Below are 20521 nucleotides of genomic sequence, written 5' to 3'. Positions count from 1 at the left end.
GCCATGGGTGACTGAACACAAGATTTTGTATTTTAATGGGTAAATCAAATTTAAGGCTTTGCTAAACCTACTGTGTCAGCTCTGGATCCAGTAGATCCATTCTCACTTTCCCCTCCCAGGAGGCTGACAGATTAGTTAGGGTCTGTCTACCCATGCTTTTACTTTGCAGCTTTTAATCAGTAAGCAGGCCCTCATTTTCTGCATGATACTGCTGCATACTGGTGCAGCAAGCTGTTAAATAACTGCTGCTTTTCAACCAAAAAATAGCTGCAACCCAACATCTGATGAAGTTATCTACACCAGTATGTAGCCAAATGCATTAAGATGGTGCAAGATGAATCTGCCCTATGTAGACTATAACTTATTACTGTCACCATAGTTTAAACCGAATGGTTGCAGGCAGAAGATGCAGTTCGGCAGCCACCTCAAGTGATGTCCTGGATGAACCCTGGCTCCAAAATATTTCCAGGGAGGCCTCTCCTTGTGCTCAAATCTGCATCTCCTGCTGTAAACATCCACTCAAGCTGCAGTGCAATGGCAGGAAGCACACAGCACGTGTACATTTGGCACCTCCTTCAAGTCAATGGGTTATGCTTCCAAAAAACGCGCTGCTAAAGACAAGGCTCATGTCATTAACCTTTGTATGTTATTTGTAAGCACAAACTCAGCTCTACATGGAGAGAGAGGGCCCTTTCAGCAGGCACAATGCCCTGTGCAGCAGATAGGGGCAGAAGCTCCAGGGATGCTGCAAGGTCCAGACTTCTCTGCACCTCCCCAAAGCCTTGCTGGGTTCAGGAAACTCCTGTCAACCACCTCTCTTACCAGACTATCACAGTAAGTACATGCAAACATCTTGGAAGCAGATGCATTTACTGAGCTAACTGAAGCATGGGCACATTATAGGGGGTTTAATTCTTTCTCTTAGTTGAAAACCTCCTCGCTCCAAATGGATAGATGCAACACTAGAGTTTTCTGGGTTTTTTTGTTTGTTTTCGGCTTTTTTTTTTATTATTTTTTTTTTATTTTTTTTTTTGGAACGCCAAAGCTGTAAGCACACAAAGTGCTTTGCCTCCCTGCTCTACATCATGAATCCAAGTGAGGGAGTCCTCACGAGGACACAAGGTACTGGACCAACAACACCACTGTCTCACCAGAGCTCACAGACCCCACTGCACACCTACGAACAGTCAGACCCCAGAAAGCAATATTCCAGGCTTAAAACCTGCCATGGCAAAACTCTCCCTTTCCTACCCCTTATTCCCTGTACTGACAAACAGCTATAGGCCCAGGGAGGCTGTACAAGGCCCAACCCTGCCAGAGCATCTGCCAAAGCACCTCCTTCACACGGGCTCTCAGCCTCTTACTGCATCAATGAAAACCTTCAAGGGGTTTCCTCTGGACCCAGTGGTTTACTCAGCAGCCCTAGGCAGAGCTACAGTGTTTCTGGCACTGGGCAGCAGCCCCTGGACTGAAAGCAAATCCTGTCATTTCTATGATCTGCAACAAAGCTGCAAACTCTGCTCCTCTTCGCCAAATCAGTCGAGATGGGGTTCCTGGAGAACACGCTGAAGATGCAACCTTATGTTTCACATGTTCCCTCCATCCCCATATGTTCCACAGAGCAAAACTGTTCTCTCTTCTCACAGGCATCCTCTCCAAATCACCAGAAAAAGAGCAAACAGCTTCTGCTGCCACACTAACATGTGGAAGGGAAATTAATCCATCAGGTCCTGCCCGACTTCTGTGACGTGACAAGATTTATTGCCCATAATCTATCACAGAGAGGAGAACTCTGGTGCCCTCCATCATTCTGATCTATATTAAACAGTTGTTTGTTGGCAGGTATATTAACACAGCAAGTAATTAGTGCTGTCAAAAGCTTAAATAATTGCTTCCTTATGCAAAACTTTGCAAACAGATTCCCCTCTGCAGCAATTTAGCATTCTTACCAACAGAAACATTTAAAAACTCATCCTGTTTCAAGAGGGCACCGGTTTTTCTGAGGGAGAACAGAATCTGGAGAGCCACGAGGCAGCTGAGCAGCGACAGCAGGCAAAGCTCCAGCACCAGCAACCTCAGGGCCGTCTCACTTCCCCAGAGTTGTGTCCCTCTCCTCATGAAGGCCTTGTTCCTCTAGACAAATCTCCTCTCTCAGAACAGTTACCAGAAGGACTCGCAGGATTTTGCCGCTGTCCTAACCAGCCATGGGCTTCTGTCGCTCCAGAGGACACGAGAGCTGTGCTAGGTTAGGCATGAATTTGATCCTCTCTAGCAGGAAAGGGCACAGAATTCAAATGTTTTCTTAGCTGTGGTTTGTACCACCACATGTCATATAGAATCCAGCCTGGGAAGCTCTGGATTTAAAAAATTCACATGCAGACAGCAAGTTTCACCACCCAGAAGGTGGAAAGATGATTCCGACCTCCATATTTGACCCAGAAACATGAGGGACAACATACAAATTTAACTGAGGTGCTTACTGGCCAGTTCTCGTGAGTTCCTCTGCTCTACATCAGCAGCATCACAAAAGGACTGACTGAAGTCCTTTCAACTCATCTCTCTCCCTCTCTATATCCTTGGAGGGCAGCATTTCTGGACAGAACACAACAGGCTGGGATAAGCACCCCCCAAGGGCTTGGAAAAAGTAGCTGCTCTATCACCCCTTCCCCCTTTTACACGCTCCAAGTAGATGGTTTGCAACTTACCCAGCAAGACCAGTGTTGAACACAACTTCCCCTGCTGTGGAGGATGGATGGCCAAAAGAATAGCCCTTCATCTTCGTTCCATCTTCCAGCACCAAGTTGGCTGTCTGCGCCTAGAGAAAGGGATATGAAGACACTCAAATATAGGAACAAAAGCTCTGATGTTTACACAGGTAACTCCTAGGACATCTGCCTCATTCCTCACATGTTAGGCATTATTCCCTCCCCAGACACCAAAAGACCATCTCTGTCCCCATTTACTAAGTGCCTCGTACTCTTTCTCCTCCTAACACATGGCAAATTCCACCTAACGAAGGCCAAGCAGCTGAAAAACCTCTCTGAGCAGCATGTGCTGTTGTCACCACGGAATCACCCTGCCTGCTGCCACCACCACCTTGCCCACCTCACCCACTCACAAGAGCTTGTAAGCAAACAAGACTATAAATCAGGGGAAAAAAGGACTGCCTTTCTCCTCAGTGTTTGCCCAAGGCTTGATGGGGACTGTGCTGCTCCTCACGCAGCCAGGCCTTTCATAGACAGGGCAGGCTCTGACTGCCCCACAGCACATGGCTCGAGGCTCCAGCAGAACTTCCTTCCTTCCAGCAGGAAGTCAAGTCAGCTCCAAGACTTGAGTTCAGCTCTGGACACATGGCTCTCAGTTGTATCCCAACCTCTGCGGTCCCACGTCACACGCAGGCTTTCCTCAGTGACGATGTGGGCTGCACTACCCCCTTTGGTCTGATTTAGAAATTAAACCTTTCTTAGCTGCCCCGCAGCAGGCCAGGAGACCACTTGGGGAGTGCACCTTCTATCAAAAGGTATCCATGAAATATCAGAAAAACAAGTTGGAAGATTCATACAGGCACCAGAATAACCAGTGACCACTGGGGAAGAGAAAAGGCAGAGCTGGAAACAGATTTGCCAGTAACTTCAGCCCTTTGGACTCCCAAGAATCTTCCACTTTGGAACACATGTGGAGCTGCCTCCTGGGCCTGGAGATGCAGTCACAGAGCAAGTCCAGCACAGGAAGCCCAGTACCCTAAGCCATGGGAGATGGGACAAGCTGGTACACCAGGCAGCAGCTCTCAGCATTTCTTACAGTGTGATCCTTCATATTTCTTTTTAAAGCAGAAAAATTCTTTGCATTGGGGTTTTTAAGAGAGGAACCGAGATCAATTTGTTGCAGAAAGGCACAGAAGAGCTCTTTTCCATTAGCTGTAAATCAGAGGAACAATCACAGTGAGGAGAAATTTCATTCCCAGAATTGAACATTTTGTAACAATCATGGCAAACATTCATCTAGGGTTTCTCTGCAGTTATAAATACTGCGCAGATCAATTACTAATGTACTGCAAAATACACTAAAAACCAAACCACACTGCCAAGTAATTGAATTCTGTGCATCTGGGATGGTTTTAGCCTTGCATTTTTTCCTCATTAGTGTCAAACATCCAGTCATTCTCAATAGGATCAGCCATCATTTCTGAGTCTCCCATACCACAGGGTGGGAGAGTCAGCAGCACCGAACTCCCTCTATGCTTATAAATACAGGTTTTGCAGCTAAATCCCCTAGATGTAGCTCGAGCAGAAATTGCAGCTTGGTCAGCTCCCAAATCTCACTGAGCCTGTCGCTAGAGAAAGCTGCTCACTCCGAAACACCTCTGAGCAGCAGTGGCTGCTCCGAGGCAGGGCTTTCTCCCTGCCACAGCAGAGATGCTTCTTCCCGAGAGCAGCTCTGCAGCCAGAGCAGCAGCAGGGCTCGGGCCACGGGCCCGCAGACAGGCAGCCACTTGAGGCCTGGTCCTCGACAGGCCCTCGCCCCTTCCCGACCCCTGCCAAAATGCAGCCCACACCGACATGGGCACGGAGCTCAGGAACCTGCTTCTCCCACAGCCTTCATCTCCAGGGCATAAACTTTTGGGAAGCTCTGCCCCAGTGGCACAAGCTGGGCAAGTGCAATCGCAGCCACAGCTGCAAGACCCTTGGTGGGGATTCCTCTGGGAAGCGAAGTCCGCTTTGTAGGAATGGCTGGAGAAGTTAAAATACATTGAGCTCCTAAAGGCCAAAATCCACAGCCATTACCATGACCCTCGAGCCTCTCCTCGTTGGAACTGCTGACAGGAATCTGCCCGTCCTTCCCTGCCCACAACAGGCCACCTGCGCTTGTACACACGAGATCATAAACTGCACACGTGTTCAGCTACAAGGGAGAAATGTTCAGGTATTTCCCTCCCCTCTTCGATTTATTATTCTTAATTAAGAGCTTAGTCTGCTCGCTGAGTGTTCTTGGAGCAATTATTCTTGCTTACATTTCTAGTGGAGGTGTTACCACATCCCTAAGCTGCCAACCTACCTTGTCTTTTCAGTTTTGTTTGTAACGTGAAAGCTAATTTACAGGCAATTAAAAAGGTCAGTTGACCCAATCTGGATCTAGCTGGGAGAAATTAGCACTTTAAAAAAATAGTAATAAGAAGAAACAAAAGAGCTGCTGTGAGGTCCTTTTATCTCCTTGCTTTTCAGAAGTCTCCCTACGTAGCATAGAATAAATCTTTATTTTTGACTAAAACGTTTCCTGCACAGGCACCCACTGTGACATGCACCATTTACAATCTGATTTCTCCTTCCTACTCACTGGCAACGTTACCTTAACACAGCTCCCTGGGCTCCAGAGAGGCTGCATGGCTCCTGAGGACCTCTGAGGATGGAGATGTCCTCTCAGCCATCTCCACAGTATTGCTGGATTTTGTGCGTATTGTCACAGCAGCTGGAAGAGTTAACTAGCTCGGGTGCCTCTGCACTGAGCACTTCATAGATGAAGTAGCCAAGACACTGGAGCTGTTAAAAGTAGTAGTCAAGAAGCGGATGAATTTAGTTGCAGTTGCATTCCTTGCTCCAGCACCCCTCCCCATTTACAGGACGGATGATAAAGAACTGCTGAATCCCACAAGATCTGCAGTACAATTTGCTTTTTATGGCACGTCTGCTATAAACTCCTTTCCTGCAAGCTGAACAGGTAATTTTTTTCCCCCCCGCTTCAGAATTCAAACTCTTCTGACATAATAACCATCCAAGCCGCTCCAAGCACTTCCCTCCACAGACATCCCGCAGTTTCCTGGGGCAAAGCCTGGATAAACCCGGAGAGCTCAAGGGACACTGGGTCCCAAAGCCAGGTGAGGCCCTGGTGACCAGCACAGGCACAAGAGGGGCTCCACCCCAGCCCTGGCCACGTTGTTCCCCTCCAGTAAGGGCTGATAAAGCAAGTCCTTCCTAAGACAGGCCCCAGCTCCACACAGCACAACATTCCTAGACACAACACACACATTTGGTCAGGTGCCTAACAGCTGACCCTTCCAGAACAGCATTAGAGGCCAAACTCCCATCAGATTTCCTGTACTGTGGAAATGCAGGGCCAGGACTGTACTCCGTCCACTCTCTCAAGACCAAATAACCAGCAACAAAGTGGAGGATCCTCTCTGCTGAAAAACACATCTCCTTTTGGAAGCACTAAGCTATCACAGGCTGGAAATCTATCTGGACATTGCTCACAGCCAGGTCTTCTTTCACCAAGTTGTTTTTTTTTCAGTCTTATTTTAGCACATTTGCTTCTGGCTAAGACTATGAAAAGCAGAAAGGCAAGAATTAAAAATGAATCAAAAGCCAAGTCAAAATCTTTAGCATCAAAAGCAGATTCACATTCAGGCGATCTCTAGGGAGAGGTTTTTGGTTAGCTCCTTTATCATCAAAACCAAAGAGAAAGCAAGAAACGCAGCAAGGATGCCACAGTATAAAGAACACAGCTCCTGCAACTCAAACCTGCACTGTTTCTTAAGGCTCTTCACAGAAACAACACTATTTGCTCTGTCTCTCCAGCCCTGCCATCTACAGAGGTTGTGGTGTGGGCAGGGAGCCCTGTTAATTGCTCCCACTCACCTAACACCCATGCAGCAGCCTGGGGGCAAGACCAGGGCCCTCTTTCATCTGCTTCAAAATATACCCGAGGAGCCTGTTCACAGTTACCTGACATGGTCCCTAAATCCAGCACTCAAATTTTCTTATTCTCCTCCTCACTGTACTTCTAAGCTTGCTCCCAGTGGCTTCTATAGCTCCTCTGATTCTCTCCTTACTGAGACAGGTATATGGGTATGAGCCACCTGTTTATTGCTCATACTAATCTTTACATCCCTATTTAACTACACTGGCCTCAGGGGAGCACTAAATGACTTGCAATCACCCTGAAGGCTGCGACACGGAGCCCTTCGGCCTCACCAAAAGGCTCCTTCTCCCAGGTGACGTCCAGGGAGGTCTCAGAGCTGCTCTCTGGGGCAAACTCAACCCCTGGCTGCAAGGAAGGGCTCCCTCTGGCCGAGGATGCTGCCTCTCTGCTGCAGGGCAGATGAGATGCAAAGGAAGGGAAACAGAAACACGAGTCCTCCCGTCTCCAACTGCTCATCTGAAGTGAGGCCTCCTCACACATGCTGGGTTCAACTGGGCAGAAAACAGCCCTACAAGAATAATTATTAGGATTTCTGCTAAAACTACCACCTCTCCTTCATGTTAATACTTCTCTTAGACTATACCCAGATCAGGATTTTTGTTGCATTTTGTTGTGCTCCCTAAAATAGACTGCTGAGAAGGAGCAAAGGCAACTAGGCACTCATTAAAACCTACACTAACAGGATCATTACCTACACTGTCATTAGCCCCCACACCTTAATTTCTGGGCATTGCACTCCCTTTTTCCAGTCTTCCTACAAATATCCATTATCCACAACGATAGACAATGCACCAAGCCTAACCGTAAGATGCCTGCTGGTCACTTGTCTCACACTGTGATCAACTACTACACCCTGAAGCAAAGCTATGCAACAGGTCGGCATTTTAAGATCACTTATGAGTAAACTGCTGGTTTACTGCTTGCACAGCTACATTACAGAGGCCCTTCGACCCCTGCAAGCCCCGCAAATAGTGATAGAAGAGCCTGACACTGCCTAAAGTAGCAGCCCCAAGACAGCAAAGGTTCAAGTTTTGGTCTTCCAGGTTTTGAGTCCCGACCTGCAACAGTCTCAATGTCCAGGTCAGAAAGAAGCTGCTGGGCTGCTAGCACCCCACGCTGCAGTGAGGGTGAGAACAGCAACTACTCTAAGTGCATCTCAGCAGGGCAGTTCTCCAGGGGCCCGAAGCTCCTTCATCAGGTATCTCAGCGTTACAAGCTGTGACCTGATCAGTCTGCCACTGCAAAGTCCTTGAACAAGGGACAAAATACACAGCTAACATCATCAATCTGTCATTGAAGATGGCAGATCCAAGCGTCAGATGCTAATCCACCAGCAGAAGAATACATAAGAACCAGTCAGCTATAGGTGCCTACCACAATTGCCCTGGAGCACATAAATAAAACACAGTCTCAGCAAATACTGAGCCAGCAGCCCTAACCACAGGCTACAGAGCTTTACCAGCACAAGCTGCCTTTTAGTTTGTGGTTACGACATCCTGCCACAGTGATTTGCTTCTCAACTGACCTCTCACAGTGTGCCACAAGCCTTTGGCTGCTGCACTTTGACACAGCAGATGCATCAGAACCAGCTGTGAGCACCTACTTAGGGATCAGAAGCAATAGCAACAACCCAGGATGCTGTTTTAGCAGAGCTGTTCAGTCCTGCTTACGTGGCTACACGCTTTCTGAAGCCCTGGTGAACTCGAGTGCATCTGCCCAGATCCCTGTTTGGCGACACAAAACACACAAACGCTACAGGCATCAACCAGTGATAAACCAGCTACCAGTTAGGAACCTGAGCTCTTACACCCTAGAAACAGCAACTTCAGAGTGCAGGACCTTCCCTCACAGCTTCCAGGGATCTAGCAAGACTGGTGGTGGAATTTCTCCTTTCCCTCTCATCCCATTTCAATTTGAAGCATAAAATCTCCGGAAGAGACAGCCAGAACTGTCACACTTTCTTCTGTCACACCCAGGAGACACTTTCCTGTCCAGTGCCGAGATGCACAAAGCGTCTGCAGTCTTGGGGAGGAACTTTAACTCCCCCATCACAGCTTGTGTCATCTCTTTCATACACAATCACAATCTACTGCCTCTTCAGATAGTGCCCCTGAGGAGACTGGTAATCATGGCAGGTTTCTAATTCCCGAGCAGGATTCCTGCTGTCATCACAGGCAGAAATAACATCCTCCTAAGGCAGATCTGATTGCACCATCAGGATCAAGCTGCTAAGAGGAAGATTACTGCTGGGTTGTAAGGCACAGTGAGCCAGGTAACAGTCCTTGCCTGCTGCACACTGCCAGAGAGGGGAAGACTGGTCCATGAGCAAGCACAGCAATAAAAATACACGGCCTGCCTCCAAGCACAGGGGAGAAAATTGAACAAGGGATAAGAAAAATAGGGAAGCTTCTTCCCACCTTCATTTTTTCTTTGCATCTGAGTTTTCAGGTTTAAAAGGTCTGTTGTCAGGAGCTGAGATCTGCTTTCTCTTACAAATCAGTGGCCATGGAACAGGTAAGGGAAACCTGAATCTAGAGTGGACATTAATGGTATTAATCCGTTTGCTCCTCCACTGCACCATGTGAAGCTGCATCACTGGGTACCACAGCACAAGGTTCCCAGGGATCCTCCCTTCACCCCTGAAGCATCATTTCTCAGGTCACTAATTCTACTGCACTGTTGATCTAAAAGGACACATGTGCAAGAGCTTCATTTTGTTTGTGCCTGGTGTCAAAACATCCCCAATGCTACATTTCACACAGAATGTCCCACTTCACCACTGTGCTCTGCTCTAACTGCCCGAGTTTCACTGGCAAAGCTGAGGAAATGCAGCTCTTGTAATGAAAAGCAAAAGAAAGCTGAGGATTCGAACTAACACCGGAGAATGAATGGCTGATGCCCTAAAGCATTCACAGAGGGTTGACTCTACCTCTCTGATTAGTGTCAGAACCAACCTGGTTTCTCATACATTGAAAATGGATCCTACAAGGACCCAACAGGATTACTCACATGCTCAAAGTTACACACGCATTTAAGTGCGTTGCTGAATCGGGCTGAGAGGGACCAAAGGAGCTGCCTCTGCTAGCTACCAGCCCTACAGAAATGTAGGGTGTTTGCAAAGAAACATCAGATAAGAATTAACAGCAACCAGGAACTTCCACCATTTTTGTGCAATTTACCCCAGAAAATTCCATTCCAGACTACCAAACTATTTGCTTACCCAATAAAGCCCTGTAGTCAAGAAAATCCTTTGGTTAGGGTTCAGACCCTTCTGATCCATTTTTATGTGTCTAAGCAAACCTTATCCGCAGTGGGCTACCTCCCAGCATGCCAAACATCTAGAGACAGAGCAGCTTAGTCACTGTTACCTTGATGCTCAACAACCTGGTACCAGTCCTTGGGAAACTCCAGTGATGAGCAGACACAGTGCAGAACTCCAATCTGCCTTTCAAAGCCTTCGCCACTTTGCAAGCCGTCAGAATTCTTGTCATCTTGAAGCTTGCTGATGAGGAAATAAGGCTTAGAGATCACAAGACAAAACAAAAAGCCACTTGTTTGCCTCTCTCCAGAATTTGACACACACAGTTCGCCCTTGCAGACTACAGGAAAGAGAGCTCAGAGGCAGCCAGGACACCCAACCAGTTGCACAGCAATGCCCCACACCTCCCCATTCATGCAGCCATTAAAAGTCCTGGCTGCAGCCCCACCTCCTCCTGCCCCTCTGAGGAGGGCTTGCTGAGACTCCCTTGCAACATTTTTCTTCAAGTTGCCTTCTAAGTACTGTCATAGGTGTTGCACCACAGGCCAAATATTAGCTCTGCCTGCTGGAGGACAGCAAAACCTGCTAAAGAAGTTGCACCCACAGCCTTGATGAGAGTCTTCATGCATGGAAACAAGCATCTGGGTTATTATGTCCCTAGGAGAGGGGGAAAAGCACCACTTGTTATCCTAGCAGCACATGGTCCATGCAAATTAAGATTTTCTGTTCATCGTGGGCTTTCTAGTGTTCTCCAGTGCACAACTGGAAGTCCACCAGCAGCAAGATGGACATCTGACTGCTACAAACATACTGGTAATGAAAGGAGGAAAACAGGAGGACTAAATTCTGTGGAAAGCTGTGATCTTTTTATTCTGTTTTTTTGAAGAGTATATAGCCACCAGAAACCCCATCTAGGGACCCAAAGTGCTGCCTCTCTATAAATAAAAGGACATTGCCCAAAAAAAAAAAAAAGAAAAAAAAAGAGAGAAATCAGCTTTTTGGCAAAATTTCAATGGACAGCAGCTGAAACGAGACGAAACGTTCCATATGCTGTCGCCTAACTGATTACAGACCTTGATAACTATCACGTATCTCCTACAACCCCACACTATCGTCTTCAAAAAAAATTATGTTCCTCATTAGCCAGAGGTGAAAATGTCTAATGAACACACAAGCTGTGAAGGAAGAATGCACATTATTCTCCTTCATGAATTAAAGCAGTGTGGCATCTTTCAAAACCCAGGTGATCAAAGCTGCAATTAGCACAAAGAGAAAAAATAGATATTCAGACTTTTTTGAGCAGCTCACACACACTTCTTTAAAAGATTTACCTGACCTTTCCTAACCATGGACAGTAACAATTAGCACTCCTTTGTATACAGAGGTTCAAGATCAGTCAGAAATCAATGCGAGGAGCACATGAAAGTGTTTCCTGCACAGCTTGTGGCAGCAGTAGGTTGAACAGCAGAGCACCAACAAAAGGCAGAGAGAGGACCTTTGGTATGATGGATAGCATGTTGGAGCACAGATGAGAAACACAGGAGAAAAGGCAAGATCCACATGATGGAAAGAGACAGGATGGAAGAGAAACCAAGTGCAGAGGAGTTCACAGCTTAAAGATAAGCTTTACAGCTGCGCTAAGCTGGGAGAAGGAAGTTAACAGGGCTCCCTGCTGCTCACTGATGAACATGTGCTCTAGCAAAGACTCCACCATTTTTCTACAAACACACATGAACTCTCATGTGCAGTACAGGAGAGCTTCCTTCCATCTGAAGGACAAGAGATTGAAATCAATTTGTGGACAGATTCCCACTACTGAAAAGCCCAAATAACTGCCTGCACCTTAGAGCTCAATGGGCATAAACCTCCCCCAAAATGAGGACTGGGTTCAGTGCCCAAGCAGCCCATGTGAATTGTTTGGACTCTCCTTTTAGATCAGAGAGGAAATTTTTCCAAGCGTCCTTCAGCTGCTTCTGGAAGCCAGCTCCGGCCATCTGTCAGATTGTGTCTGGTTTCTGACCACCCTGCCTTTCCCCAACTAAAACACATTCCAAAAACGTCCTGAGCAGAAAAGCAGAGCAATTGAAGGGGCCAAAAAACTGAAATTCCTGTAGCCACTGGAAATAAGACAAACACCCTTCTCCTTCCCTACAACTACCAGGGAATATGCCAAAGTGACTTGGAAACCCTTCAGTTTCAAGGGAAGCTTCCATTTCTCCAAGAAACGGAGAGGGGAGCTCAGAAAGCACCTCACTAATGCTAAGATTTGCCACACGTTTTCTAATCAGGCCTTGGTCTATCAGACATGAGCACTACAGTGATACAACAATAAGCTCGAGCTAGGGAAGTGAATTTCTGTTCACAGCACCTTGCTAACAACTCTATCAACCCCCTACGACCTTTAAGGCCTCAGCTTCAGTTTATTTCCTCACTACGAATTGCACAGAAATAGCCAGTTTTTTGCCCACATGCAAATGAACAGGCAGCACCAACACGTCCTCCATCACCTGATCCCCTTGGACTGCTCAGGAAGGGACAGCAGCCAGTTACACTTGCCGACCTGCTGCTCTGAGCCCCTCTCAGATAAAATGAAGCACTTGGAATAAAGCCAAGTAATCAGAATGCAAAGTGTCACAAGCCAAGAATTTCACAGCTAAGGGTGAGCTTCGCCTAAGTATGTATGGGTAGAGATTGAAAAGAGTAAGAATCACGTACAAGCCTTATGCCTTAGATCTCTTGACTTCAGTTATTTGAGCCACAGCCTGAATGTTTTTTATGTTTCTCTATGGTCTGTTCTAAGAGAAGGTTTAGGAAGAAAGAAGTTATTTTAAATTTTAATAGGAGGAGTTCATAGTAGATCAAAAGGCAATCTTCAGATCCGGGTACTCACTGATTCACCCTGAGCGACCCACATGACTCTGCATCCTGACATTTTCCCCTTTTCTTCAAGTCCAGCCACATGGCAGCAGTTGTTACCACAGAACTTCAGTCTTTCTAGACAAAAGAGGTGTGTAGCTGTGATAGAGCATTTTAGGACATAACCTAAGGGATTCAGCACTAGAAGGTGAGTAAAAAGCTGCATTTCAAGTTAGGATACATTCAAGTCTTGCGGAGTTTCTGCAGATGGGATCTGGCGTTACCAGAATCTGACAACTCCATATATTCCTCCAGAGTTCCTGAGCACCCAGCAACACTGGCTGTCTCTGCTGCAGCGGCACAGATCGACTCACAGAGCTCACAGCTGGAGATCAGAGCCTGCTGGAAGCCTCGGATATCCCACACACATGGAACTCACCAGCACAGCTGCTCCAAAGGCAGGGCAGCCACTGCCCTGCGGCCAGCAGCTCATCCCACCCAAACCACACTGCACATCCATGCTGGTATGATGGGAAAGCTCAGGAAATCCAGCAGGAAAATATATACAGGTTAGTACGCTGTGGGCTGGCAGGATGGCTAATCTGTTCCACCACACCTGGGGTGCGACAGCTCCTGCCAAGGGCTGCTTTGATGCAGGTAAAACTCCACACAGATGGGGAGCAATCAAACTTTGGCCATAGGAATGTCCCTTCCATTTCCACCTGTCAAAAATCCTGCAGGCTCTCTTATTGTTTCTGAGTGCCTTCATGTGGCATAAACACTGGCAATCATTTTGTCTAGCTTACCAGCAAGCCTTCTTAAAAATCCACCTGCTTTATCCCTTAGAGATGGAGAGACTGTTATCCAAAAGCACATCCAACTGCTTTTATTACTCTTATTTATTACTTTTTTTTAATTATTGACTTGAATACATTAGAATTAAGCAGAATACATCAGAATTAAGTAAGAATACATTAGAATTAACTAAGAAAACATCAGGCTGAATTTTTATCCATCTATTCCAGTTTTGAGGGAATATCTCAGGTAGCCTAGAGCTCACCTTAAACATATTCTATCCTGAGCTCAAAGGCAAAATATTTTTAAGCTAAGAAAAAAAGAAACAGAGTAATTAAATACACATTAGGACTTTTTCCATTTCTTTTTAAAGACAAAAACAGGTCCTAGTGAGATAAGCATGAACAAAGAGGCATCTTTAAATGCAGTTTTACCCACCAGACCAGAGTAGTGCCAAGGCAGTGCACTCCACACTTATCCGCAGCTCTGCTCCACCCCATCCTCACTTTTCCTTGTGGAGAAGCTTCAGGAAGTCCTGGCTTTCGGGTCCATAGTGCCACAGAGAAGGACCCTCCTGCTGAAGAAAAACAGCTGTTGAATAACATGTTCAAGGAAAAACTGTTGGGAAGCACAGCGGGAAAAACTAACTCACAGTCATCATAACCATGACAGGATCATGTCACACTAGCTGCACAGTCAGATACTTAGCTTTTGTTTGCCTGCCTCTATCTTCACACCAATTTATTTTGCATCTTCTCTATCTCCTAGAGAAAGGCTCAAATAAATAGGGAGAGAAAATAAGAACACTTTAAGCTGATTCAAAAGACAAAACTGTAAAGACCTGTAATTGGCTTGCAGATTTTAACCTGAAACACAGCAGAATTAAATTGCCCCCCTTACATCTTTTCTCCTTGTTTCTTCTTCCCCCCCCCCCCAAGATTGTTTTTTTCCCAGCAGGACAGACCCTGGCTGCCTAACTCTATTGACTTGTACCTTATACCATGAACAGCTGGAATCCTCCTGAAGTTTAACTTCCCTGCAGAATGGAACAGCCTCTCCAAAAAACAAGGTAATATCTGCTTTTAAAAGCACAGCCACCTCATTCCTGAGTCCCAACCCTGCAGTCCTCAGGGGATTCATGTGGGTGAAGAAGAATTTGCCGATCTAAATCCTGAGAGCCCAGCATAAATTGCAAATATTACTTGAATAAGACACACAAGGCTCATTTTGGGAAAGCTTCTGGATACAGTACAGAAGCTGGTGGGTCTTTGGCTAACAAGCACCCAATTCAAAACAAAAACAGGGATGTATAACAGCAGCTAACTTAAACATCTTCCTATCTCTAGCTGAATTTCACTATGTTTGAGACACAAAAGAATATTTTTATATTGAGATGTTTAAACAGTTTCTCAAAAAATCAATTTCTTAGAAAAACACAAGTAGTTATTTCAACTTTCGCAGAAATATATATATTTTAGTGAAGGAACAGATCTCTCTCAAGCTGAAATTTTCATTTTTGTTTTCAGAATACAAACCAAGAAAACTTTCAGTTAAAAACTAAATGAAAACTTCTATTTTGATTTTTGTAACCAAAATGTCAAAAAGTATCAAAACCTAATTATAATGCAGTTTCTTTTTTTTATTATTATTTTTCTTCAAGAATACTAGCTCAGTCTGACAGCTAAAAGCAATTTAGCTCTGCAAGGTAAATAGGGAGCTGTGAAAACAGACCCTGGTGTTCAATGTCTCTTTTCTTGAGGAGAAGGCACACATCCAAATGAGCATCCATGGGCAGCAGCAAACACCAAAGGGTCGTCAAGACACAAGTGTTAATGATCATCAGGTCCTGATCAGCAGTTTAATTTCCCATATCACTTTTTAAAATATATTGAAGACTTTTTATTTTGTAAAAGGAAAATAGTATTGCAACCAAATAATTGAATATCCCACAGCAACATCACATGGACCTTTAAAAAGAGGGCAAATTACTTCAAATTGCCCATCTCAGTAGCCCCCTTCCTCTCCAGATCTCTCCTATCACAGTAATCAAGACAGACTTTTGACCAGTGTGATTCATATGATGCTTGGCAACAAGGCTGTTATATCCATTCCTAGGTTAGAGAAAACCCATTTTCGAGGAGATTAAACTTTTCTTTCAGACTTGAGTAGCCCAGGCCATGCTCAGCTGCTATCTGGGATACTGAGCCCATGTTTCACCCAAGCTGGACAAAGATAAGGTTCTTTCCTTATCTTCAGCAAGAGAAGAAGAATCAAAGTCTTGGAAATGGGTCAAATTCCATTGCCACTGGGATTAGTAGCTCCACTTAGATCAGCTGATTTCGAAGTAATAGAAAAAAAACCCTTATAGTTTCTGAAGGAGACCGACATCATTCCAAAAGGCCAATTGCAAAAAAAAAAACCTTACTTAGCTAAAACTGAGAGCAGCCAAGAGTAGTAGCCCACATAGTAATAACTACTCTGCAAAGGGCAGTTTACTCCCAAAGCCACTGCTGAGCCCTGCATGTCAAACACTCCTCTTATTTTCATGCAGACACAACTAACAGACTGGCCCTAGGCGCCCTGTAGCTACCCAGATAAGAGTCCACAGTGTCTGTCTCTAGTCCAGTACTCAACTTGATTTACTGGAAGATGTTTGGAAGGCAGCAAGGTTTTTATTCCCTGACATTTCATAAAATGACTTGTGTTTTGTTTTTTTACAAAGCAGGACCAGGATTAGGAATCAGTCCTTCTCCCTTGTGATTCCAGAGGCTCAAACACTCCACTGGTTTGCTCCCAGGGATCACTAAAAAGGCCAGGCCAGCTTTATGAAAGAAAAACACATCAAAAAGACTGCACAAACACCCTCTTGCCCACGCTACACATTCTTTACACAGTTTAAAAATAACATGACCTTACAAGGCAAGATTAGTTGCATTTGCTCAAGATTCAATGTTAGGCTTATATGCTGTGAAAATGAGAGACAGAATTTCTCCCCAGCCTAATATCTTATCCATGAGCACCAGACTGCACCGTACTGGCTCTTCCTGGTTTTGGTCGAAGCAGGAGTTAACATTTCAGAAGAGTTACTTAACATGGCCTTGGCCACCTACCACATATGCAGCATCCCTGACCAAACAGCATTTTACTTATTGCTTCATGCTTGGTACTCCATAATGGAAGGACTTGCAAAATGTTTGCTTTTTTCTTCTCTTCCTGTGATTACTCTGAAAAGAAAAAAAAAAAAACCAAAAGGATAAAAAGCTTCAGCCACTGTGCACTGTTTGGGCAGGAAAGCATCACATAGATATGCAGACACGAGTGAGGGGACAGCTCTTCACACAGGACAACACAGTTCTGCTATATAACTTAATAACCCTATTTAGCTGGGGAAGGGAGAACAGGGTTGACTTTTCTGTTTTTTTTTTTTGTTTTTTTTTTTTTTTTTTTTTTTTTTTTTGTTTTTTTAAACAGACTAGAAAATGGTGCTTAGGACAGGAGATGGAAGAGGTCTGAAAAATGTAATTAATACTCTCAAGTAAACATTCAAAACTTCAACCAAAGACCTCCAACACCATCTATTCAGCAGGCATTTTTATAACATAAATGAGGAAATGCTACAAGTGGGTGAGTTAACTTTAAGACCGTGTAGCTCTCCACAGGCATGAGAGACACTCGATAAAGCTTCGTAACCAGCAACACCTGCTGCTGTACTTGCCCCTCACCAAACACACCTCTTGACTTTAGCTCCTTCCTTAGAGAAGCCACAGAAATAGGCTTCTCCCACAAAGATTAAAGAGGGCCTGTGTCTGTGAACAGGGGCTGTTTTCTCATGCAGCCACCATTTTCTCATTTCTCACCCCCACAAAATTGGTAAAATTGGTGCCTGACTATCAAACATACTTTTTCTTTAAGGAGCTATTGGTGCACATTTCAGTGAAGTGGTCTTAACACAGACTTTCATGCTAGGATAGTTAGCTATTTGTACAGGTGTGACGAGAATATTATCAGGTATTAGTAAAATGAATAGTCCAAATACACAGGTGTGTAGTATCAAGGTAGCCTATTAGTTTATCTGTATATATTTATCTGTATATATTTAAGTCATCCAAATACACCACAGTGCTTTGTATTTATCCATTGCCATAGGTGTAGTGAAATCAGCTTGACTCATTTGCTGCCACTTCATTCCAATACCTTTGTTATGACCAAAGGAACCAAAGTCTTACAACACAGTAAGATTGAGCTAATATGCCAAAACCCACCACAGCTGAGGACACTGCAATGTTTTCATTTCATTCCTCTGCTAAAAGCGACCCCAGAACAGCACGTACTTCAGAAACCACAGCAAAGATCAGGAGCTGGCTTATGTAGCCACGTGAGCAGGAATGGCCTCAGTCTGCAGTTCCTGATTCAAAGAGGAAATAAAGCCTCAAAAGTCAGAATCTCTCAGAATTGGGCATACTTGAAAAGCAGGTATCCACACAGTGAGGTATCAAAGATCACTGGCATTTACTGTCCGTGATAAGCTGACATTTTCTCAGTGAAATTCTCACTTAAACCTAGCCCACAGTTGTTCAGTTATGGAATAAAAATACTTGGAAGCGCTGCTTTTTCTAAACAACTCCGTATTGCTGCATACCCCCCCCGTAACACAAGCTTCTTGCAAATATAACCTTGGGGTATTCTCCAGCTTGGGCAGCTGCCCAGAAATTAGATGCATCCTTTATTGCACAGGAGTCTTAGACTACAGAACAGCACCACCACGGTTGACATATCAAAGCTGACACAAGACAAAAGGTGACTATCTGGAGCGGTAGCATCTGAAGTGTCTTAGAGTGACTGCAGGGGGAAAAAAAACAAATTCTCTAAACAGGGACATAGGTGCAAGCTTATCAAGAGACTGCTTTGTAAGGAAGTGCTGCTGGCAGCTCCAAGCAGCACAGAAGCAACACACGGAGCTGGGATACAGCTCGCTCCTGCCTGGGCTTTGTACTGCCTGCTTCGAAAAAGGAAGAAATCCCAGCAACAGAAAGCACTGCTTGAATTAAGCACACTATTTAGGAATGATGGGGTGCAAAGAGTATATCAGCTGGTGGGCAGGATGCACGGAAGCGTTGTTAGGGGATCTCAGCTGCAAAGCTGCAAGAATGCTTTACACAAATGTTCCTTCTTTCCTGTTCCAGGCAGCAAGTCAGCCAGTCATGCACTCCAAAAAATCACATTTAACCTTTCCAGACAACCTAATTCTCTCCCTCCTCCCCTAGCAATCCCCTTGCAGCTGCGGCACCCGCAGGAGTGTGCTCTGAAGAATTTGGAAGCACAGTTTGGGCAGCATGGGCCTGATTTCCAGCAGCAACAGCAGGAAAATCTGGTCCTGAGCCAGAGCTAGCGTGACTTTGGAAAAGACTCAAGCTACTTCTACTCTGCTGAGTCCAAGAGGCTCAAAACCCTCATCCATCTGAATTCCTGGGGTTGCCCCAGCTCTCCTGCTCCCTGAGCTTTAACACCGTGCCTCATCCTGGCAACGTACAGGCTTTTCTCCCCAACATATTCACCTGTGCAATCCAGCAGCTCCAACAGCAGTGCCGGTACACTCCAAATGCTTCCCTTTCCCTTTTTGCTACCACCATCCTGCTATGAGCTTCCTGCAACAGATATTTTAATTTAGCACATACAAGATTCATGAACTGGTTGGGAGAAGGGACTGATGCTTCAGCAGCAAAAATCCATGGTGGGGGGAAGAGTCAAAATATTTTGGAAGCAGCCTGAAAGTGGTGTTAAGGACCAACCCATGATCTCCTATGAGGCAAATCCCAGCCTGTAGCTCAGCTCAGACTGCCCTCTGCAGCCAATTCTGCCTTTGCCAGGAAAATGGGTTCCAGGACACACTTCACAAAATAAATCTCTGCTTCAACCTATGTTCCTTCCTTTGTGCTAGCATCCATTCTGAAAACAAAGGGTCCTTTAACAGCATTTCCTTCCATCCTGCCAGCGAGCCAATTTATACAATTTCCACTTTGCAAAGGGTTATGAGGGAAACAGATGAATTTCACACTGTGTCTGCTTGCACTCCCTCTCCTCCCCCAAAACCACAGAGCAACAGTTTATACCTCTCCAAAGAGCAAAATAAACTACGAGCAATTCTTTAGTCTTTGAAATAGTTTTCCACCTCTCCACATTGGAAATACTACGTTTTCACACCTTTTTCCATCCTCTACACGGGTTAAAGAAAACCTGGGACATTTCCATTGTATCACTCCAACTCCAAGGGATAAACAGGCACTAAAGCCACATCTGCATCATCTGGAGTAGATCCACGTAGTTCCTTGCAACCAAACTCGTGGTTGCTTCGCCCAGGTTCAAAATCCACGTAGCACAAGATAAACAGAAGTTGCTGACCTTCATGTCTTGAGCCCAGCGCTGCTAACAGACACAGCACGAAAGAGTTTCTCTTTTGGGACCTGCCTTTTCTCCAGCATCCTGGGTGGGCCTCCCTACAAAGGACCATGTCAATTTATCTTACACCATTCAGAGCGGAGGCAACAAACAACTTCGACAAGTATAGGATCATTTGTAGAGTGGCACCCATCTTAAGTGCTAAACATCTGCACACTGCTGCTCCTTAAATTCAAGGGCCTTCCATGAATTTACTTCCTTAGGTACAAGGTTACTCCTTGCACTGTACAACATTGGGGAAGCCCTTGGAGAAGTATGCAGGCAGGAAACATGAGCTCATTTCAGAGAAGAATGCTAGAAAAGCAGTATCTGCAGACACACACTGCCCTTTAAATATAACTTGAACACCTGTGAGCCTATTTCTCTCCCTTTCATCTGCATTGCAAGAGAAGTCACAAGAAAGTAAACCTAGATGAAATGTTGGAGTTGCAAGGTGAGAAGCCATAAGGCTCAAAATGG

At 45.3% G+C, this 20521-nt stretch overlaps 1 protein-coding gene and 1 long non-coding RNA gene across 2 annotated transcripts in view; both read right to left on the bottom strand.

The window, feature by feature from the left end:
* The window catches only part of CPS1 (carbamoyl-phosphate synthase 1), a 76439-nt gene extending 63500 nt beyond the window's left edge, over positions 1-12939 (bottom strand). The window contains exons 1-3 of the mRNA XM_026049063.1: positions 12846-12939; positions 10065-10198; positions 2706-2815 (exon numbers count right to left, since the gene is read on the bottom strand). Of these exons, the coding sequence (XP_025904848.1) occupies positions 2706-2815; positions 10065-10187 (233 nt within the window). The 5' untranslated portion in view covers positions 10188-10198; positions 12846-12939. The remainder of the gene's footprint in view (positions 1-2705; positions 2816-10064; positions 10199-12845) is intronic.
* Positions 12940-16807: 3868 nt separating this feature from the next.
* LOC112955725 lies at positions 16808-19203 on the bottom strand. The gene is made up of 3 exons (XR_003250935.1): positions 19162-19203; positions 17938-18011; positions 16808-16830 (listed from the first exon to the last, which is right to left on the bottom strand). It is a non-coding gene; the product is annotated as an uncharacterized LOC112955725 (long non-coding RNA).
* Positions 19204-20521: the final 1318 nt, after the last annotated feature.

The sequence above is a fragment of the Nothoprocta perdicaria genome, unplaced genomic scaffold (genome assembly GCF_003342845.1).
Source record: "Nothoprocta perdicaria isolate Ctin4 unplaced genomic scaffold, notPer1 scaffold_11, whole genome shotgun sequence".
Taxonomy (NCBI): Eukaryota; Metazoa; Chordata; class Aves; order Tinamiformes; family Tinamidae; genus Nothoprocta; species Nothoprocta perdicaria.
This window is presented reverse-complemented; position numbering and strand designations above follow the sequence as displayed.